Source organism: Pseudophryne corroboree, chromosome 1, assembly GCF_028390025.1.
Source record: "Pseudophryne corroboree isolate aPseCor3 chromosome 1, aPseCor3.hap2, whole genome shotgun sequence".
Lineage (NCBI taxonomy): Eukaryota > Metazoa > Chordata > Amphibia > Anura > Myobatrachidae > Pseudophryne > Pseudophryne corroboree.
In genome coordinates this window covers 900,199,726-900,222,967 of record NC_086444.1, presented here as the reverse complement: position 1 = coordinate 900,222,967, position 23,242 = coordinate 900,199,726, and the positions used below count along the sequence as shown (strand labels likewise).

Here is a 23,242-nt window from a genome sequence, read left to right as displayed (position 1 = left end):
TTATTTAATTTTCCATTCGACATAGGGCAGAGCTGCGGACGCGTCCGCATTTTCTCCCTAAGGTGGTATCAGCGTTTCACCTGAACCAGCCTATTGCAGTGCCTGCGGCTACAGACGACTTGAAGGACTCCAAGTTGTTGGACGTTGTCAGAGCCTTAAAAAATATACATTTAAAGGACGGCTGGAGTCAGAAAATCTGACTCGCTGTTTATACTGTATGCACCCAACAAGTTGGGTGCACCTGCTTCTAAGCAGTCGATTGCTCGTTGGATTTGTAACAAAATTCAACTTGTACATTCTGTGGCAGGCCTGCCACAGCCTAAATCTGTTAAGGCCCATTCCGCAAGGAAGGTGGACTCATCTTGGGCGGCTGCCCGAGGGGTCTCGGCATTACAACTCTGCCGAGCAGCTACGTGGTCAGGGGAGAACACGTTTGTAAATTTTTACAAATTTGATACCCTGGCAAAGGAGGACCTGGAGTTCTCTCATTCGGTGCTGCAGAGTCATCCGCACTCTCCCGCCCGTTTGGGAGCTTTGGTATAATCCCCATGGTCCTTTCAGGAACCCCAGCATCCACTTAGGACGATAGAGAAAATAAGAATTTACTTACCGATAATTCTATTTCTCGGAGTCCGTAGTGGATGCTGGGCGCCCATCCCAAGTGCGGATTATCTGCAATACTTGTACATAGTTATTGTTAACTAAGTTGGGTTATTGTTTAGGAAGCCATCTTTCAGAGGCTCCTCTGTTATCATACTGTTAACTGGGTTTAGATCACAAGTTGTACGGTGTGATTGGTGTGGCTGGTATGAGTCTTACCCGGGATTCAAAATCCTCCCTTATGGTGTACGCTCGTCCGGGCACAGTACCTAACTGGAGTCTGGAGGAGGGTCATAGGGGGAGGAGCCAGTACACACCACCTGACCTGTAAAAGCTTTACTTTTGTGCCCTGTCTCCTGCGGAGCCGCTATTCCCCATGGTCCTTTCAGGAACCCCAGCATCCACTACGGACTCCGAGAAATAGAATTATCGGTAAGTAAATTCTTATTGTTTCCAGGACAGCTGGAGTCAGGAAAACTGACTCGCTGTTTATCCTTTATGCACCCAACAAACTGGGTGCTCCTGCTTCTAAGCAGACTATCGCGCGCTGGATTTGTAGCACTATTCAGCTGGCGCATTCTGCGGTGGGACTACCGCAGCCTAAATCTGTAAAAGCCCATTCCACAAGGAAGGTGGGCTCATCTTGGGCGGCTGCCCGAGGGGTCTCGGCTTTACAACTTTGCCGAGCTGCTACTTGGTCAGGGGCAAACACGTTTGCAAAATTCTACAAATTTGATACCCTGGCTGAGGAGGACCTGGAGTTCTCTCATTCGGTGTTGCAGAGTCATCCGCACTCTCCCGCCCGTTTGGGAGCTTTGGTATAATCCCCATGGTCCTTACGGAGTCCCCAGCATCCACTAGGACGTCGGAGAAAATAAGAATTTACTCGCTGGTAATTCTATTTCTCGTAGTCCGTAGTGGATGCTGGGCGCCCATCCCAAGTGCGGATTGTCTGCAATACTTGTAAATAGTTATTGTTACACAAATCGGGTTGTTATTGCGAGCCATCTGTTCAGAGGCTCCGTTGTTTTCATACTGTTAACCGGGGTTCCTATCACGAGTTATACGGTGTGGCTGGTATGAGTCTTACCCGGGATTCAAAATCCTTCCTTATTGTGTCAGCTCTTCCGGGCACAGTGTTCTAACTGAGGCTTGGAGGAGGGTCATAGGGGGAGGAGCCAGTGCACACCAGATAGACCTAAATCTTTCTTTAGATGTGCCCAGTCTCCTGCGGAGCAGTCTATTCCCCATGGTCCTTACGGAGTCCCCAGCATCCACTACGGACTACGAGAAATAGAATTACCGGTGAGTAAATTCTTATTTTCCCCTCACGGGACAGGTTACGGTGGGAATCCTCACCCACGGTGGACAAGGCCCATACGCGCTTGTCCAAAAAGGTGGCCCTACCGTCTCCGGACACGGCGACCTTAAAAGATCCTGCGGATCGCAGGCAGGAAACTACCTTAAAATCAATTTATGCGACTACGGGAGCCCTGCTCAGACCGGCGGTAGCGTCGGCATGGGTGGGGAGCGCAATTGCAGCATGGGCAGATAACTTGTCATCTGACATGGACACCCATGATAAAGACAGTGTTTTGTTGACATTAGGTCACACAAAGAACGTAGCGTTATATATGAGGGAGGCTGCGAGAGATATTGGGCTCTTGGGGTTCAAGAGCAAATGCCATGGCAATTTCAGCTAGGAGGTCACTGTGGACCCGACAAAGGACTGGGGATGCCGACTCCAAGAGACTTATGCTGCTTTCACATCGCAAAACCTGCTTTTGAAACTGTTCTTAAAACGGGTCTGAGCAGTTAAACCCCCTTCACATTGCATGTTGTAACCAGTATATTACCATTTCATTACCGTTTTGGTACCTTTCACACTGAACCCTGTTTCACCCATACAAAACAGTGGTTGTCATTTTAAATGTTTTTTCCCTGCTTCTGGTGACATCACACATGGAGACAGCCTATCACCTTCTGGGGCTTGCAAATACCGTTTCAGACCCTTTCACACTGCACAATGAAACGGGTCTGAAACGGGTAGGACCCTGCTTTTTTACCTTTTCAAAATACTGGAATCTTGAAAACGGTAAGTTGAAGGTGACCCTTTCACATCGCAGCTCGAACTGTTTAGGAAGCCTGAAAAATCTGTAATTTACCGGGTTCAAGCTGCGGTGTGAAAGGGGTATTATGGAGGCTTACCTTACAAGGGTGAAGTTCTGTTTGGGGAAGGCCTTGCGGACCTGGTTTCCACAGCTACCGTGGGTAAGTCTTCTTTCCTGCCTTACATTCCCCCACAGCAAAAGAAAACACCTCAATACCAGATGCAGTCCTTTCGGTCTCATAAATTCAGAAAGCGGCGCGGTTCATCCTTCCTCGCCAGAGGTAGAGGGAAAAGAACACCAGCTTCGGCTAGTTCCCAGGAACAAAAGTCCTCCCCGACCTCTACCAAATCCACCGCATGACGCTGGGGACCCGCTGCGGGAGTCCGCACCGGTGGGGGTACGTCTTCAGCTCTTCAGCCAGGTCTGGGTTTATTCGGACTTGGATCCTTGGGTGATAGGAATTGTGTCCCAAGGCTACAAACTGGAGTTAGAAGAGTTGCCTCCATGCCGATTTTTCAAATCGGCCTTGCCAGCTTCTCTCCCAGAGAGAGCAATTGTTTCGGCGGCTATACAAAAGCTGTGTCAACAGTAAGTGATTATCCGTTTCCCCAGTTGCAACAGGGAAAGGGATTCTATTCAACCCTGTTTGTGGTCCCGAAGCCGGACGGTTCGGTCAGACCGATTCTGAACCTAAAATCCCTAAATCTATATTTGAAGAGATTCAAATTCAAAATAGAATCTCTCTGGGCAGTGATCTCCAGCCTGGAAGGGGTGGATTTTATGGTGTCGCTAGACATGAAGGATGCATACCTTCATGTCCCCCATATACCTTCCTCATCAGGCGTTCCTGAGATTCGCTGTACAGGATTGTCATTACCAGTTTCAGATGTTGCCGTTTGGGCTTTCCACTGCCCCGAGAATTTTCACCAAGGTAATGGCAGAAATGATGGTACTCCTGCGCAAGCAGGGTGTCAAAATAATCCCGTACCTGGACGATCTCCTGATAAAAGCGAGATCAAGAGTACAATTACTGAAGAGCGTGGCTCTCTCTTTGAGGGTGCTACATCAACACGGCTGGCTTCTAAATTTGCCAAAGTCGCAGTTGGGCCCACAACTCGGCTGTCGTTTTTGGGCAAGAACTTTTCAGTGGGACCTACTGAGCAAGTGGTCAGGGTCCCATCTCCAAATGCATCAGATGATAAGCCTGTCCCCCAGGGCCAGGATTTCTCTCCTGTGGTGGCTACAGAGTGCTCACCTTCTAGAGGGTCGCAGGTTTGGAATTCAAGATTGGGTTCTCGTGACCATGGACGCGAGCCTCCGGGGTTGGGGAGCAGTCACACAGGGAAGAAACTTTCAGGGAATATGGTCAAGCCAGGAGGCTTGTCTGCACATAAACGTGCTGGAATTAAGGGCCATATACAACGGCCTGAGACGGGCGGAACATCTCCTTCGCAACCTACCCGTTCTGATCCAGTCAGACAATATCACAGCCGTGGCGCATGTAAACCGCCAGGGCGGAACAAGGAGCAGAGCAGCAATGGCGGAGGCCACCAGGATTCTTCGCTGGGCAGAAAATCATGTAAGCGCTCTGTCTGCGGTATTCATTCCGGGAGTGGACAACTGGGAAGCAGACTTCCTCAGCATACACGATCTCCTTTCAGGGGAGTGGGGACTTCATCAAGAGGTCTTTGCAGAAGTGACAAGTTGTTGGGTACTCCCTCAAATAGACATGATGGCATCGCGCCTCAACAAGAAGCTTCGGACATATTTGTTCCAGGGCAAGGGACCCTCAGGCAATAGCAGGGGACGCACTAGTAACACCATGGGTGTATCAAGCGGTCTATGTGTTCCCTCCGCTTCCGCTCATCTCAAAAATATTGAGAATCATAAGGAGAACAAAAGTTCAGACGATACTCATTGTCCCAGATTGGCCTCAGAGAGGACCTGTTACAACAGGGGCTGTGTGTGTTCCAAGACTTACCGCGATTCCGTTTGACGGCATGGCGGTTGAACACCAGATCCTAGCTAGGAAAGGTATTCCAGGGGAAGTCATCCCTACTCTACTTAAAGCTAGGAAGGAAGTAACGACGAAGCACTATTACAGTATCTGGAGGAAGTATGTGTCTTGGTGTGAATCCAAGAATGCTCCTACGGAAGAATTCCAGCTGGGTCGTTTTCTCCATTTTCTACAGTCAGGAGTGGATATGGGCCTAAAGTTAGGTTCCATTAAGGTGCAGATTTCGGCCTTATCAATATTCTTTCAGAAGGAATTGGCCTCTCTTCCAGAAGTACAGACCTTTGTGAAAGGAGTACTGCACATCCAACCTCCTTTTGTGCCCCCTGTAGCACCGTGGAACCTGAACGTGGTGTTGCAGTTCCTTAAATCACATTGGTTTGAACCACTTCAAACTGAGTTAAAATTTCTCACGTGGAAAGTGGTCATGTTATTGGCCTTGGCATCTGTAAGGCGGGTGAAAGGGCTCTTATGGGACAAGGCCGCCAATTCTATCTGATTTTCCATGTGGATAGAGCGGAATTGAGAACTCGTCCACAATTTCTACCTAAGGTGGTTTTGTCGTTTCACAGGAGCCAACCTATTGTAGTGCCGGTGGCTACGGATGTCTTTGAGGAGTCCAAGTCACTTGATGTAGTCAGGGCTTTAAAAATCTATGTAGCCAGAATGGCTCGTGTTAGGAAAACAGAGGCTCTGTTTGTCCTATATGCGGCCAACAAGGTTGGCGCTCCTGCTTCCAAGCAGACTATTGCACGCTGGATCTGTAACACGATTCAGCAGGCTCATTCTACGGCAGGATTGCAGTTACCAAAATCGGTGAAGGCCCATTCCACTAGGAAGGTGGGCTCTTCTTGGGCGGCTGCCCGAGGTGTCTCTGCATTACAGCTTTGCCGAGCAGCTACTTGGTCGGGTTCAAACACTTTTGCAAAATTCTATAAGTTTCATACCCTGGCTGATGAGGACCTCCTGTTTGCTCAATCGGTGCTGCAGAGTCATCCGCACTCTCCCGCCCGGTCTGGAGCTTTGATATAAACCCCATGGTCCTTACGGAGTCCCCAGCATCCTCTAGGACGTAAGAGAAAATAAGATTTTAAACCTACCGGTAAATCTTTTTCTCCTAGTCCGTAGAGGATGCTGGGCGCCCGTCCCAGTGCGGAATAAATCTGCAGTACTTGTACATAGTTACTGATGTAGTTACACGACAGTTGTGTACGGTTGAGATCAGACTGTTGCTGATTTCTGTTGTTCATGCTGTTAACTGGTTTAGTTATATACCATGTTATACGGTGTGTTTGTGGTGTGGGCTGGTATGTATCTCACCTTTAATTAACAAAATCCTTTTCCTCAATGTCCGTCTCCTCTGGGCACAGTTCTATAACTGAGGTCTGAAGGAGGGGCATAGAGGGTGGAGCCAGCTCACGCCCATTAAAAGGTCTTAGAGTGCCCATGTCTCCTGAGGAGCCCGTCTATACCCCATGGTCCTTACGGAGTCCCCAGCATCCTCTACGGACTAGGAGAAAAAGATTTACCGGTAGGTTAAAAATCTTATTTATCCATTCTCTGCTCTTTGCCACTTTAGTACTTTGTTACCAGTACACCAAAATAAAAAAGGCTTATGACCTGAATGCTAATCTGTTGTCTTATAGCTGTATTAGTGTTAATTTTTTATCTCCTTAACCCCACCTTCCCAATTTAAAAATAAAAAAAATTGTATATGTTTTCTAGGTGCGTTTGATTTGCTGATCTACACAGATAAAGACTTGGAAGTACCAGAAAAATGGGAGGAATCTGGACCTCAGTTTGTTTCTAACTCTGAAGAAGTCCGTCTACGTTCATTCACTACTACAATCCACAAAGTAAACAGCATGGTGGCATACAAGAAGATAGACTGTTAATAGTGACTGATATTTTATTGGTGCACAGATGAGTTTTCTTTTTCCCCTCCTGCACTGCAAATGTCATTCGCAGTTTTTTCTGATGCAGCTTTTAATATGCTATCCCTCGGCTGGGATTTGTAGATTTGTTGGGGGTCTTTGTGGGCCTTTTATGGTTGTATAGTATGAACTAGTGTTTTATGCGATTTCAAGTGTGAAGATGCTCAATTAATGTTCTGATTCAGACTGATTTTGTCTTATTCAGTTTGTATTTACTGCTGCTTACCGTATAGGAATTAACATGTTCCCATTTATTGTATACATTATTTTATTTATATGTACTGTGGTGGCTGTAAACTTTAATTCGGCACCCCAGTTTCACTTATTCTGCAAATGTTTATCTGATTCTAAACATTTTTTTTTATTAAATAAAGTGTAAACATGACTACATGTATTTACTTTTTACAAACAAACCAAGTAAGTTTTTTACAAAGGCCTTACATGATGTGGTGATCTGAAGGTGCATACACACTTGCTGAGAAAATGAGCGGCTCACTCATTTCACCTTTTCTGAGCGACGTCGCTCATTTTCTCGGCAAACGTGTATGCCGCCAGCAACGATCGATGCGTGGGCGCCCCACGAGTCGTTAATGACCCTCGCTGTCGGCTGTGCAGGCAGCTCAATCTGGACTGTTGTCCAGGAGCTGCCTGCAAGGGCCAGTACGCTGCGTGACGTCACTGAGTGATATGAACGGTCATATCTCTCAGTGTGTACTCTCGCCCGGCCCAGGAGGGGGAAACGCTAGGCCACGTCGCCCATAGAGCATCTCGCCTAGTGTTACCCACCTTAAGTCCAGCATGGCCAACCTGTGGCTGTCCAGCTGTTTAGAAACTACATGTCCCAGCATGCTTTACCATCTGATCAGTGGAAGTGTATGCTGGAATGTGTAGTTTCAAAACTGCTAGATAGGCAAAGGTTGACCAGGCCTGATCAAAGTGAAACCTTTTAATCTGAATTTATTTAACAGAAGACTATGGAGAAGATGTATCAAAACTTCTGAAGAGTGAAGAAGTAGTTCTTAGCACCTTTTCTATGGGCAGTTTCTCCATGTTTTAGATAGTTTGATGCATCTTCCTCTAGATAATGAAAGCAGAACATGTGAACTGAAATCACAAGTACTGTTTGAGAAGGGTGACCTTTTCAAGTTCATCCTCCTAAAATTTTTGGTAAAGTTAGTTTCTCATACGTCCTAGAGGATGCTGGGGTCCACTTCAGTACCATGGGGTATAGACTGTTCTGCAGGAGCCATGGGCACTTTAAGACGTTTTCAGAGTGTGAACTGGCTCCTCCCTCTATGCCCCTCCTCCAGACCTCAGTTTAGAAAATGTGCCCAGGCAGACTGGTCGCACTCCAGTGGAGCTCTACTGAGTTTCACTGAAAGACTTTTTTTAGGTTTTTTATTTTCAGGGAGACTGCTGGCAACAGTCTCCCTGCTTCGTGGAACTTAGGGGGAAGAAGTAGGAACCAACTTTCTGAATAGTTTCATGGCTCTGCTTCTTGCTGACAGGACACCATTAGCTCCTGAAGAGTACTGAACACTAGCTGCGGCTACGCGCTCACTCCCACAGCACGCCGTGACCGCCCTAACAAAGCCAGAAGTCAGAAGACGCGTGAGTATTATTACCGGAGACCTGCAGAGAGGGATCTCCGGTCATCGTGATGGCTCAAGGTACCGCGCAGCGAGCAGGAACGGTGTGCGAACATGCTATCCCTAACGCAGTGCACAGCAGGGTGCGGGGGGAGGGGGGTCGCCCTGGGCTGCATGAAACCTACTCTCGCTGGCAAAAGGTAGCATACCTTTTTGTTTTTACACTGTCCTACACCCCTGCCAGTATGAATATCTATTCTAAAGCTGAGGAAAAACGCGCTTCTTCCTCAGGCAGCCAGCACACTGCTCAGCGCCATTTTCTCCCAGCAGCTACAGGGCAAGAAACGCTGATCCTCCTCTCCACTTCTGAATCAAGTATCGGGGTGCAAAAAAAGGGGGGGGGAAGTTGTAATATTCGGTGCTAAAACCTATTATTCGTAATAGAAAGCGCTTGAAGATCTCTGTGTACAAAGTATGCCACACAGGGATTTTTTCTTTTGGCGCTGAGTTGTGAGCTGGCTGTTCCTTTCTGTGTCCTTCTGACAGACTTTACTGTGGGTCTGTCCCCATTAAGCCCCGGAGTGTCCGTGGTGTGATTGTGCACGTGTGTGACATGTCTGAGGCAGGGAGCTCTTCCCCTGAGGGAGCCATTTTAGGGACACAGTTGTAATGTGGTGGCGCTGCCGGCACACCACGAGCCTGAATGGGTGATAGAATTACGTGATAGTGTGAATCATATCAGTAAGAGATTGGATAAGTCTGAGTCTCATGCAGAAAACTGTAGAAAATCTGTCGTAGATGTGATTTTTAATAGTTCTGCCTTTTCATCCACAGGGGACCCCTCTGGGTCACATAAAAGATCATTTACACAAGTTGTACAGACTGATACCGACACAGACTCTGATTCCTGTGCCGACACTAGTGATTCCAGGGGAATAGATCCAAAGTTAGCAGAAAACATTCAATATATGATGATTGCTATAAAGGAGGTGTTAGAAGTTACGGAGGCCCCTCCTTTACCTCAGGAGAAGGCTTACTTTTGTAAAGATAAGAAAATTAATGTAACTTTCTCTGACGTCCTAAGTGGATGCTGGGACTCCGTAAGGACCATGGGGAATAGCGGCTCCGCAGGAGACTGGGCACAACTAAAGAAAGCTTTAGGACTACCTGGTGTGCACTGGCTCCTCCCACTATGACCCTCCTCCAGACCTCAGTTAGAATCTTGTGCCCGGCTGAGCTGGATGCACACTAGGGGCTCTCCTGAGCTCCTAGAAAGAAAGTATATTTTAGGTTTTTTTATTTTACAGTGAGATCTGCTGGCAACAGACTCACTGCAGCGAGGGACTAAGGGGAGAAGAAGCGAACCTACCTAACTGGTGGTAGTTTGGGCTTCTTAGGCTACTGGACACCATTAGCTCCAGAGGGATCGACCGCAGGACCCGACCTTGGTGTTCGTTCCCGGAGCCGCGCCGCCGGCCCCCTTACAGAGCCAGAAGCAAGAAGTGTTCCGGAAAATCGTCGGCAGAAGACTTCTGTCTTCAACAAGGTAGCGCACAGCACTGCAGCTGTGCGCCATTGCTCCTCATGCACACCTCACACTCCGGTCACTGATGGGTGCAGGGCGCTGGGGGGGGGCGCCCTGAGGGCAATATAAACACCTTGGCTGGCAAATCATCACAATATATAGTCCCAGGGCTATATATGTGATAAATTACCCCTGCCAGAATCCATGAAAAAAGTCAGCCGAAAAAGGGGCGGGGCTATCTCCCTCAGCACACTGGCGCCATTTTTTCTTCACAGTGCAGCTGAAAGACAGCTCCCCAGGCTCTCCCTTGTAGTTTTCAGGCTCAAAGGGTTAAAAAGAGAGGGGGGGCACTAAATTTAGGCGCAATATGTGTATACAAGCAGCTATTGGGGGAAAAATCACTCAGTTATAGTGTTAATCCCTGCATTATACAGGTTGAGTCTCCCTTATCCAAAATGCTTGGGACCAGAGGTATTTTGGATATGGGATTTTTCCGTATTTTGGAATAATTGCATACCATAATGAGATCATGGTGATGGGACCTAAATATAAGCTCAGAATGCATTTATGTTTCATATACACACAGCCTGAAGGTCATTTCAGCCAATATTTTTTATAACTTTGTGCATTAAACAAAGTGTGTGTACATTCACACAATTCACAGCCTGAAGGACATTTAATACAATATTTTTAATAACTTTGTGTATTAAACAAAGTTTGTGTACATTGAGCCATCAGAAAACAAAAGTTTCACTATCTAAGTCTCACTCAAAAAAGTCCGTATTTCGGAATATTCCGTATTTCGGAATATTTGGATATGGGATATTCAACCTGTATAGCGCTCTGGTGTGTGCTGGCATACTCTCTCTCTGTCTCCCCAAAGGACTTTGTGGGGTCCTGTCCTCAGTCAGAGCATTCCCTGTGTGTGTGCGGTGTGTCGGTACGGCTGTGTCGACATGTTGGATGAGGAAGGTTACGTGGAGGCGGAGCAGAGGCCAATAAATGGGATGTCTCCCCCTGCGGGGCCGACACCAGAGTGGATGGATAGGTGGAAGGTATTAACTGACAATGTCAACTCCTTACATAAAAGGCTGGATGACGTAACAGCTGTGGGACAGCCGGCTTCTCAGCCCGCGCCTGCCCAGGCGTCTCAAAGGCCATCAGGGGCTCAAAAAACGCCCGTTACCTCAGATGGCAGACACAGATGTCGACACGGCGTCTGACTCCAGTGTCGACGAGGTTGAGACATATACACAATCCACTAGGAACATCCGTTGCATGATCTCGGCAATGAAAAATGTGTTACACATTTCTGACATTAACCCAAGTACCACATAAAAGGGGTTTTATGTTTGGGGAGAAAAAGCAGCCAGTGTTTTGTTCCCCCATCAGATGAGTAAATGAAGTGTGTAAAGAAGCGTGGGTTCCCCCGATAAGAAACTGGTAATTTCTAAAAAGTTACTGCTGGCGTACCCTTTCCCGCCAGAGGATAGGTCACGTTGGGAGATATTCCCTAGGGTGGATAAGGCGCTCACACGTTTGTCAAAAAAGGTGGCACTGCCGTCTGGGGATACGGCCACTTTGAAGGAACCTGCTGATAAAAAGCAGGAGGCTATCCTGAAGTCTGTATATACACACTCAGGTACTATACTGAGACCTGCATTTGCCTCAGCATAAATAGTGCTGCTGCAGCGTGGTCTGATACCCTGTCAGATAATATTAATACCCTAGACAGGGATAATATTTTGCTAACATAGAGCATATTAAAGACGTCGTCATATATATGAAGGATGCACAGAGGGATATTTGCCGGCTGGCATCCAGAATTAATGCAATGTCCATTCTGCCAGGAGGGTATTAGAGACCCGGCAGTGGACAGGTGATGCTGCCTTTAAAAGGCACATGGAGATTCTGCCTTATAAGGGTGAGGAATTGTTTGGGGATGGTCTCTGGGACCTCGTATCCACAGCAACAGCTGGGAAGAAAATTTTTTACCTCCGGTTTCCTCACAGCCTAAGAAAGCACCGTATTTTCAGGTACAGTCCTTTCGGCTTCAGAAAAGCAAGTGGGTCAAAGGCGCTTCCTTTCTGCACAGAGACAAGGGAAGAAGGAAAAAGCTGCACCAGACAGCCAGTTCCCAGGATCAAACATCTTCCCCCGCTTCCTCTGAGTCCACCGCATGACGCTGGGGCTCCACAGGTGGAGACAGGTGCGGTGGGGGCGCGTCTCGGGAACTTCAGGGACCAGTGGGCTTGCCCACAGGTGGATCCCTAGTTTCTGCAAGTGGTATCACAGGGATACAGGCTGGAGTTCGAGGCGACTCCCCCTCGCCGTTACCTCACATCAGCCTTGCCTGCTGCCCTCGGAGAAAGGGAGGTAGTACTGGCGGCAATTCACAAGCTGTACTTCCAGCAGGTGAAATCAACGTACCCCTCCTTCAACAAGGCCGGGGTTACTATTCCAGAATGTTGTGGTACCGAAACCAGACGGTTCGGTGAGACCCATTCTAAAATTGAAATCCTTGAACACTTATATACGAAGGTTCAAGTTCAAAATGGAATCGCTCAGGGCGATTATTGCAAGCTTGGAGAATTTCATGGTATCACTGGACATCAAGGATGCTTACCTGCATGTCCCTATTTACCCTCTTCACCAGGAGTACCTCAAAATTGTGGTACAGGATTGTCATTACCAATTCCAGACGTTGCCGTTGGTCTGTCCCCTTGCACCGAGGGTATTTACCAAGGTAATGGCCGAAATAATTATCCCGTACTTGGACGATCTCCTTATAAAGGCGAGGTCCAGAAAGCAGTTGTTAGTCAGAGTAGCACTATCTCGGGAAGTGCTACAACAGCACGGCTGGATTCTGAATATTCCAAAGTCGCAGCTGGTTCCTACGACGCGTCTACTGTTCCTAGGTATGGTTCTGGACACAGAACAGGAAAAAAGGGTTTCTCCCGGAGGAGAAGTCCAAGGAGTTGTCGTCTCTAGACAGAGACCTCCTAATACAAATACAGGTGTCGGTGCATCAATGCACGCAAGCCCTGGGAAATATGGTAGCTTCTTACGAAGAAATTCCATTCGCCAGGTCCCATGCAAGGATCTTCCAGTGGGATCTGTTGGACAAGTGGTCCGGGTCGCATCTTCAGAAGCATCGGCGGATAACCCTGTCTCCAAGGGCCAGGGTGTCGCTGTTGTGGTGGCTGCAGAGTGCGCATCCTCTAGGGGGCCGCAGATTCGGCATACAGGACTGCGTCCTGGTGACCACGGATGCCAGCCTTCGAGGCTGGGGGGCAGTCACACAGGGAAGAAACTTCCAAGGACTATGGAAAAGTCAGGAGACTTCCCTACACATAAATATTCTGGAACTAAGGGCCATATACAATGCCCTAAGTCAGGCTAGACCCCTGCTTCAACACCGGCCGGTGCTGATCCAGTCAGACAACATCACGGCGGTCGCTCATGTAAACCGACAGGGCGGCACAAGAAGCAGGATGGCGATGGCAGAAGCCACAAGGATTCTCCGATGGGCGGAAAATCATGTGTTAGCACTGTCAGCAGTGTTCATTCCCGGAGTGGACAACTGGGAAGCAGACTTTCTCAGCAGACACGACCTCCACCCGGGAGAGTGGGGACTTCATCCAGAAGTCTTCCAAATGATTGTACACCGTTGGGAAAGGCCACAGGTGGACATGATGGCGTCCCGCCTCAACAAAAAGCTAAAAAGATATTGCGCCAGGTCAAGGGACCCTCAGGCGATAGCTGTGGATGCTCTGGTAACACAGTGGGTGTACCAGTCGGTGTATGTGTTCCCTTCTCTGCCTCTCATACCCAGGGTAATGAGAATAATAAGAAGGCGAGGAGTAAGAACTATACTCATTGTTCCGGATTGGCCAAGAAGAGCTTGGTACCCAGAACTCCAAGAAATGATCTCAGAGGACCCATGGCCTCTGCCGCTCAGACAGGACCTACTGCAGCAGGGGGCCTGTCTGTTCCAAGACGTACCGCGGCTGCGTTTGACGGCATGGCGGTTGAACGCCGGATCCTGAAGGAAAAGGGCTTTCTGGAGGAAGTTATCCCTACGCTAATTAAAGCTAGGAAAGAAGTGAACGCAAACCATTATCACCGCATATGGCGGAATTATGTTGCGTGCTGTGAGGCCAGGAAGGCCCCAACGGAGGAATTTCAGTTAGGTCGATTTCTGCACTTCCTACAGTCAGGGGTGACTATGGGCCTAAAATGGCGTTCCATTAAGGTCCAGATTTCGGCTCTATCTATTTTCTTCCAAAATAGAACTGACTTCACTGCCTGAAGTTCAGACTTTTGTTAAGGGAGTGCTGCATAGTCAGCCCCCGTTTGTGCCTCCAGTGGCACCGTGGGATCTCAACGTGGGGTTGGATTTCCTGAAGTCGCATTGGGTTGAGCCACTTAAATCCGTGGAGCTAAAATACCTCACGTGGAAAGTGGTCATGCTGTTGGCCTTGGCGTCGGCCAGGCGTGTATCAGAATTAAGGGCTTTTGCATGATAAAGCCGCTATCTAATTTTTTTATATTGATAGGGCGGAATTGAGGACTCGTTCCCAATTCCTTCCTAAGGTGGTATCAGTTTTCATGTGAACCAACCTATTGTGGTGCCTGCGGCTACTTGGGACTTGGAGGATTCCAAGTTACTGGATGTAGTCAGGGCCCTGAAAAATATGTTTCCAGGACGGCTGGAGTCAGGAAAACTGACTCGCTATTTATCCTGTATGCACCCAACAAGCTGGGTGCTCCTGCTTCTAAGCAGACTATTGCTTGCTGGATCTGTAGCACGATTCAACTTGCACATTCTGCGGCTGGACTGCCGCACCCTAAATCTGTAAAAGCCCATTCCACGAGGAAAGTGGGCTCTTCTTGGGCGGCTGCCCGAGGGGTCTCGGCTTTACAAATTTGCCGAGCTGTTACTTGGTCGGGTTCAAACACTTTTGCAAGAGTCTACAAGTTTGATACCCTGGCTGAGGAGGACCTAGAGTTTGCTCATTTGGGGCTGCAGAGTCATCCGCACTCTCCCGCCCGTTTGGGAGCTTTGGTATAATCCCCATGGTCCTTACGGAGTCCCAGCATCCACTTAGGACGTCAGAGAAAATAAGATTTTACTCACCGGTAAATCTATTTCTCGTAGTCCGTAGTGGATGCTGGGCGCCCATCCCAAGTGCGGATTGTCTGCAATTCTTGTATATAGTTATTGCCTAACTAAAGGGTTATTGTTGAGCCATCTGTTGAGAGGCTCAGTTATATTTCATACTGTTAACTGGGTATAGTATCACGAGTTATACGGTGTGATTGGTGTGGCTGGTATGAGTCTTACCCGGGATTCAAAATCCTTCCTTATTGTGTCAGCTCTTCCAGGCACAGTATCCTAACTGAGGTCTGGAGGAGGGTCATAGTGGGAGGAGCCAGTGCACACCAGGTAGTCCTAAAGCTTTCTTTAGTTGTGCCGAGTCTCCTGCGGAGCCGCTATTCCCCATGGTCCTTACGGAGTCCCAGCATCCACTACGGACTACGAGAAATAGATTTACCGGTGAGTAAAATCTTATTTTTCCTCCATCTCATGAGCTGAACAGTCTCTTTGAGGGAGTCTGGACAAATCCTGAAAAGAAATTTCAGATTCCCAAAAGAATTCAGGTAGCTTACCCTTTTCCTGCAGAGGACGGGAAAAGGTGGGAGTCACCCCCCGTCTTAGACAGTGCCCTGTCACGGTTAACAAAAAAGGTGATTCTTCCTGCGCCTGGGACAGCTTCACTGAGAGCCGGCAGACCGCAAGTTGGAGAATACGTTGAAATCTATTTCTGCTGCTGGGTACACTGGTCTCCACAAGGATTGGACAATGGGGTGTAGAATAGGATCTTGATCCGAGGCCCCAACAGGCTCAAATCTTTGACTGTTCCCAGAATGCACAGCGCCGCCTCCTATATCACCCCGCCTCCCAGCACAGGAGCTCAGTTTTGTAAGTTGGTGCTGCAGTAAGCAGGCACTTAACAGGGGCTGCTCCAATCAGCCCTAAGAAAAGCTTTTTATGAGGTAAAAAGTGAAGACTTCAAGGGCAGCAGCGGTGGTAAATGTCTTGTGACATTCACTGCTGCAGCTCCAGCTCTCCCGAGCCCTGGTTACCGGGTACATACAGCGGAGGCTCCGGTTTTCTTCACGTTAGACACACACGGCTGGGGCTCTCCAGGATCGTGTGGCTGCGCTTCGGGAGGTGGTAAGTGGGTCCCGCTTGCGGGACCCGGTCTTTATCGCAATCCGGCGTGGTCAGTGGGAGGCGGGCCACGCGCGCTGGCGGTGGACACTGTGGCAGTACAGGCGATCCCACTATATCACCAGGGCATGGCTGCAGGTCAGGTTTTCTCTCTAAACCAATTCTTATATCGCCCACAGTACCCGGTGGTTTTGCCAGCAGAGGGGATAAGGCTTAGACCTGAAGCCCCTCCCCCAGCCCCAGGGCGCCATTTCTAGCAAGTGTTCCCGCCCTGGAGCTGCATATCTGTCTTTTCCTCACTCCCTGTCAGTGTCTGCGGCGCCATTATCCCACAGCTCACTGTTCCTGGGACTGCTTGGGCAAATCCTCCTATGTAAAGCCGCCTGGTTGTCAGCGCTGTGCCTTTACATGACACTTAAGTATTCTACCTGCCTTTATATACAGTGATAGTTAAGAAAGAGTGCATTTAGTCAGGGTTTTACAGTACAATTACCTTGTGATATACATCCAGTTCTTACTGTGTACTGTTATATCTATTGTTTTATATAGCTGTGTAAGCTAGTCCAGTGCAGTATTATTGTCAGTAATAACCTCTGCATTGTACAGACTGTGACTATTTGTGTGTGCATTTGAAAGCGGAGTGGTGTCCATTTCGTGTCTTTCACTCAACCTGCTATTCCTATATTCTATATCCTGAGGGGACTTGGTGCGTCAGGTGTTATCTAATATAGGATTTTCAAAAAGATATACTGTATTACGTATTTTTCTTTGTGATTTAGTCACCATATCTCTCCTTTATCTCTGCTAGTGCTGACTACACTGCGCAGGGGTTTGGGTTTAGAGGTATAGTCCTGCTGATAATTGTACTGTGTTACCTCATACTGCAAGTTATATCATGTCTGCTTCTGAGGGTAACGGTTCTGGGGTGGAACACACTGCTGGTGTTGCTGAAGCCACAGACAAATATGAGGAGAATATAGTAGCTGTGGGCTCTGGTTCTGGGGGCTCCTTGCCCCCCAGTGGGACTGTGGCAGCGGAGGCACATACTGACCCACCGTGGGCCGCTTTTTCCACACTTCTGCATACGCTAGTTAATAAACTAACACCCCCTATGGGACCCCCAATGCCGGTACAACCGTATGTGGTCCCTGCAGCTAACCCGCCGTGGGCGGACGATTTATCTGCTCAATTAATGAAGTTGAACCAGTCCCTGACTACTAAAAAGTCTGACCAACGCTCGCCTAAGTGCAAGAGGTCCTCTAAGCGAGCGCTCGTCTCCTCACAATCCACTGCCGTCACTGACACCTCGTCTGATGAAGACGGCACATATACTGACCCCACAGGTTCTGACTCAGATACGGCTGATGGGGAGGGTAGTTCACATGTGGCTGTTCCTGATCTTTTGGAGGCTATTAAATTTGTGAAGATTTCCAAGTTCTCTTCGCTTTATAGTTCTTGCCTTGGAGCCTGGGGACTACATGGTCTCCCTGGACATACAGGATGCTTACCTGCATATTCCTATAGCATTGTCACATCAACAATACCTGAGGTTTGCTATTGGCAACATACATTACTTCACCAAAGTTATGGCGGTGATGACGGTGGTACTCCGCCGTCAAGGGGTCAGGATACTGCCGTATCTGGACGACTTGTTAATCCTGGCAAATTCCCCAGATCTCCTGCGTCATCTGGATATGACGGTCCGGTTTCTACAAGCCAACGGGTAGCTCATCAACTGGAAGAAATCCTCCCTGGTCCCTGCTCAGAGCATGGTGCACCTGGGAGCGCTGTTGGACACTCACAACCAGAGGTTGTTCTTGTCTCAGGAGAAAGTCCTGAAGCTTCAGGACAGGATTCGTTGCTTCCTTTCTCGTCCGCAAGTGTCGATACATTCGGCAATGCAGGTGCTGGGCCTCATGGCATCAGCATTCGACATGGTGGAGTATACTCCATTCCACTCTCGCCCCCTCCAGAGGCTGATTCTAGCCAAGTGGGACGGCTTGCCACCGGATCAGATCTCAAATGATCTTATTGACTCCGTAGGTCCGTCTGTCGCTGCTTTGGTGGCTCCGGGACCAACAATTGTGCAGGGGTCGTCCCTTCTGGATATCCAACTGGGTCCTGTTGACGACAGATGCCAGTGTAAGAGGTTGGGGCACGGTGCTGGAGCAGCACTCCCTTCAGGGTCGGTGGACCAAGGAGGAATCTCTCCTCTCGATAAACATTCTGGAATTGCGGGCGGTCTTCAATGCGTTGAACCTGGCCTAGCATTTAATTCAGAACCATCCTGTTCAAGTACAGTCGGACAACGCCACCACAGTGGCTTACATAAATCATCAAGGCGGCACTCGAAGCCGTTTGGCAATGAAGGAAGTCTCACGGATTCTATGTTGGGCAGAACGCTATCTACCGGCCATATCGGCAATGTTCATTCCGGGAGTCCTGAATTGGGAAGCAGACTTTCTCAGTCGTCAGGACGTACATACCGGTGAGTGGGGCCTCCATCCAGAAGTGTTTCAACTCCTAGTGGAAAAGTGGGGTCTTCCAGATGTAGATCTGATGGCGTCTCGACACAATCACAAGGTTCCGGTCTTCGGAGCAAGGACAAGGGATCCTCAAGCAGCATTCGTGGATGCGCTGGCGGTGCCTTGGAGGTTTCGGCTGCCGCACGTGTTCCCTCCAGTGTAACTCCTGCCCAGGGTAATTCGGAAGTACAAGCAAGAAAGAGGAAATCTGCTTCTCATAGCTCCGGCGTGGCCCAGACGGCACTGGTTCTCAGACCTGTAAGGCCTATCGTCGAACCGTCCACTTCTACTTCCACAACGCCCAGACCTCCTCGTTCAGGGCCCCTGTGTCTACCAGGACCTAGCCCGGCTATCTTTGACGGCGTGGCTCTTGAAGCTTCCGTCTTGAGGGCTAAGGGTTTTTCTGAAGAGGTCATTAAAACTATGTTGCGGGCCCGGAAACCGGCTTCTGCTCGGATTTATCATAGGGTCTGGCATTCCTACTTTGTTTGGTGCGCATCTAACAATTATGACGCTTCCAAGTTTAGTACAGCCAAACTTTTGGCTTTTCTGCAGCAAGGCCTAGATTTAGGCCTGCGTCTGGCCTCCCTCAAGGTTCATATTTCTGCCTTGTCGGTGTGGTTTCAGAGAAAAATTGCGACTTTACCTGATGTTCATACTTTAACTCAGGGTGTGTTGCGTATCCAACCTCCCTATGTCCCGCCTGTGGCTCCTTGGGACTTGTCGGTGGTTTTGGAGGCGTTGCAGGAGACTCCATTTGAACCCCTTGGTTCAGCTGACCTTAAGTGGCTTTCCCTTAAGGTGGTGTTCTTGCTGGCTATTGCCTCTGCTAGAAGAGTGTCGGATCTGGGTGCCTTGTCTTGTAGTTCCCCCCATATCTGATTTTTCACCGTGACCGGGCGGTTCTTAGGACTCGTCCCGGATATTTACCTAAGGTGGTTTCTTCGTTCCACCTTAATCAGGAGATTGTGGTTCCGGTCTTTGTCTCTCCTGATTTGTCTCCCAAAGAGCGGTCTTTGGATGTGGTACGGGCTCTCCGTATCTATGTGGAGAGAACTGCTTCTATTCGAAAGGCTGATTCTCTTTGTTTTTTGTTTGGATTTCACAAACGTGGCTGGCCTGCTCACAAGCAGACCCTGGCCAGATGGATTAGAATGGTGATTGCACATGCTTATGTGAGGGCTGGTCTGTCAGCTCCTGCTCACATTACGGCCCATTCTGCTCGGTCTGTTGGACCTTCTTGGGCGGCCCAACGTGGTGCGACCCTTGATCAATTGTGCAAGGCGGCTACGTGGCATGCTGCATACATGCTAGAGGCCATGAAAGATATTGGTCTCTTGGGATCAAGAGCCGCAACCATGGCAGTCTTAGCACGGAGGGCGTTGTGGATTCGCCAATGGAATGCTGACGCAGATTCCAAAAGGAATATGGAGGCTCTCCCGTATAAAGGTGAGGCCTTGTTTGGAGATGGGCTGGATGCCTTAGTTTCTGCGGCTACCGCAGGTAAGTCGACATTCTTGCCTAATGCTCCTACGCCGACGAAAAAGACACATCACTCTCGGATGCAGTCCTTTCGGCCAAATAAATACAAAAAGGGTAAAGGTTCCCCTTTCTTTGCGGGTAAAGGAAGGGGAAAAGGAAAAAAGTCTGCAGCGTCTACAGGATTACAGGAGCAGACATCAACTTCTGCTTCTGCCAAATCTGCAGCATGACGCTGGGACTCCCTTGCAGTAGTCCGCTCAGGTGGGGGCACGTCTGAAACTCTTCAGTCAGGTCTGGGTTCAATCTGGCCTGGACCCGTGGGTCTTACAAATAGTGTCCCACGGATACAAACTGGAGTTTCAAGACATTCCCCCAATGCCGATTTTTCAAATTGGCCCTACCAGCTTCTATCCCAGACAGGGAAGTGATAGCGGCAGCAATACAAAAATTGTGTCAGGATCAAGTTATTGTCCTGGTTCCCTTGTTACAACAAGGAGAAGGTTTTATTCAAGCCTATTCGTAGTTCTGAAGCCGGACGGCTCGGTCAGACCGATTCTAAACCTGAAAACTCTGAATCCCTACGTGCAAAGGTTCAAGTTCAAGATGGAATCTCTGAGGGCAGTGATTTCCAGACTGGAGGAAGGTGACTTCATGGTGTCAGTGAACATAAAAGATGCCTACTTACATGTTCCCATTTATCCTCCACATCAAGCTTATCTGAGATTCGCGATACAGGGTTGTCATTACCAATTTCAGACGTTGCCATTTGGACTCTCCACGGCACCGAGGGTGTTCACCAAGGTGATGGCAGAGATGATGGTCCTCCTTCGACAGAAAGGAGTAAATATAATTCTTTACCTGGACGATCTACTGATAAAAGCGAGATCCACGGTTGGAACATACATTTTCCAAAGTCACAGTTGGAACCGACGACAAGATTGTCTTTTCTGGGGCTGATACTGGACACAGAAGTACAGAGGGTATTTCTTCCAGTAGAAAAGGCTCTGGAAATCCAGAGAATGGTCAAACAAATTTTGAAACCAACAAGAGTGTCGATTCATCAATGCATTCGGTTGTTGGGAGAGATGGTAGCTGCCTACGAGGCCATACAGTTTGTCTGATTCCATGCCAGAGTATTCCAGTGGGACCTGTTGGACTAGTGGTCCGGTTCCCACCTACACATGCACCAGAGGATAATCCTGTCATCCAAAGCCAGAATTTCGCTCCTGTGGTGGCTACACAGTTCTCACCTACTAGAGGGACGCAGGTACGGAATTCAGGACTGGGTCCTAGTAAACACGGATGCAAGTCTCCGAGGCTGGGGAGCAGTCACACAGGGGGAAAGCTTCCAAGGAAGATGGTCAAGTCAAGAAGCTTGTCTTCACATAAACGTTCTGGAGTTGAGAGCCATTTACAGATCGACCCGTACAGATCCAGTCGGACAATGTAACAGCAGTCGCGTACATAAACCGTCAGGGCGGAACGAAAAGCAGAGCGGCGATGGCAGAGGTGGCAAAGATCCTCCTCTGGGCAGAAAGACATGCAAGAGCTCTGTTGGCAATTTTCATTCCGGGAGTAGAGAACTGGGAAGTGGACTTCCTCAGCAGACACGATCTCCATCCAGGAGAATGGGGCCTCCACCAAGAAGTCTTCGCAGATGTGACAGGTCTTTGGGGAGTTCTTCAAGTAGACATTATGGCATCTCGTCTCAACAAGAAGCTTCAGAGATATTGTTCCAGGTCGAGAGACCCTCAAGCAATAGCAGTGGATGCACTAGTGACCCAGTGGGTGTTTTGGTCGGTGTATGTCTTCCCTCCACTTCCACTAATACCAAAAGTTCTCAAGATCATAAGAAGAACAAGGGTTCGAGCGATCCTCGTTGTCCCAGACTGGCCAAGGAGGGCTTGGTATCCAGATCTTCAGGAGTTGCTCATAGAAGATCCTCTTCCTCTTCGCGAGGACCTGCTCCAGCAGGGGCCGTGTGTATATTAAGACTTACAGCGGCTACGTTTGACGGCATGGCTGTTGAGCGCCGTATCCTAGCCCAAAAGGGTATTCTCAAAGAAGTAATTCTCACTCTAATCAGGCCAGGAAAGGGGTAACGTCTAAACATTACCACCGTATTTGGAGAAAATGTGTCTTGGTGTGAATCCAAGAAGGTTCCAACGGAAGAGTTGCAGTGAGGACGTTTTCTCCAGGCGGGTGTGGATGCGGGCCTACGATTGGGGTCAATCAAGGTCCAGATTTCTTCATTGTCCGTTTTCTTTCCGAAACGATTGGCCTCCCTCCCCATCCAACCTCCATTTGTGCCTCCTGTGGCACCATGGGATCTTACTGTAGTGTTGCATTTCCTTCAATCGGATTGGTTTGAACCTCTCCAGGAGATAGAACTGAAGTTTCTCACTTGGAAAGTGGTCATGCTGTTGGCCTTGGCATCCGCAAGAAGGGTGTCTGAGTTAGGGGCCTTGTCTTACAAGAGCCCTTATTTGATCTTCCATGAAGATAGGGCTGAGTTGAGAACTCCTCGGCAATTTCTGCCTAAGGTGGTTTCTTATTTCCATATAAGCCAACCTATTTTGGTGCCAGTGGCTACTGACACCTTCGCTGCGTCAAAGTCTCTGGATGTGATCAGAGCTTTGAAAATTTATGTTACAAGAACAGCTCGTATACGGAAAACAGAGGCTCTATTTGTCCTGTATGCTCCCAACAAGATTGGGTGTCCTGCTTCTAAGCAGACTATTGCGCGCTGGATCAGAGGTACGATTCAGCACGCTCATTCCACGGCAGGATTGCTGTTACCGACTTCGGTAAAAGCACATTCTACTAGAAAAGTGGTCTCATCCTGGGCGGTCTCGGCATTACAACTTTGCCGAGCAGCTACTTGGTCAGGGGCAAACACGTTTGCTAAGTTTTACAGGTTTGACACCTTGGCCGATGAGGACCTAAAGTTTTGTCAATCGGTGCTGCAGGGTTATCCGCACTCTCCCGCCCGTACTGGAGCTTTGGTATAATCCCATGGTACTGAAGTGGACCCCAGCATCCTCTAGGACGTATGAGAAAACAGAATTTTAATACCTACCGGTACATCTTTTTCTCCTAGTCCGTAGAGGATGCTGGGCACCCAACCCAGTGCGTACTTCACCTGCATTTGTTATTTCGTGTAGTTACACAAGTGTTGTGTGAAAATTAGTTTCAGCATGTTGCTGCAATAGATCATGCCCATT

The 23,242-nt window shown here is 48.7% G+C and overlaps 1 protein-coding gene across 1 annotated transcript in view; it reads left to right on the top strand.

The window, feature by feature from the left end:
- The window catches only part of MAD2L1 (mitotic arrest deficient 2 like 1), a 34,445-nt gene extending 27,401 nt beyond the window's left edge, over positions 1-7,044 (top strand). The window contains exon 5 of the mRNA XM_063920242.1: positions 6,451-7,044. Coding sequence (XP_063776312.1) covers positions 6,451-6,620 — 170 coding nt within the window. The 3' untranslated portion in view covers positions 6,621-7,044. The remainder of the gene's footprint in view (positions 1-6,450) is intronic.
- The last annotated feature ends 16,198 nt before the right edge of the window (positions 7,045-23,242 follow it).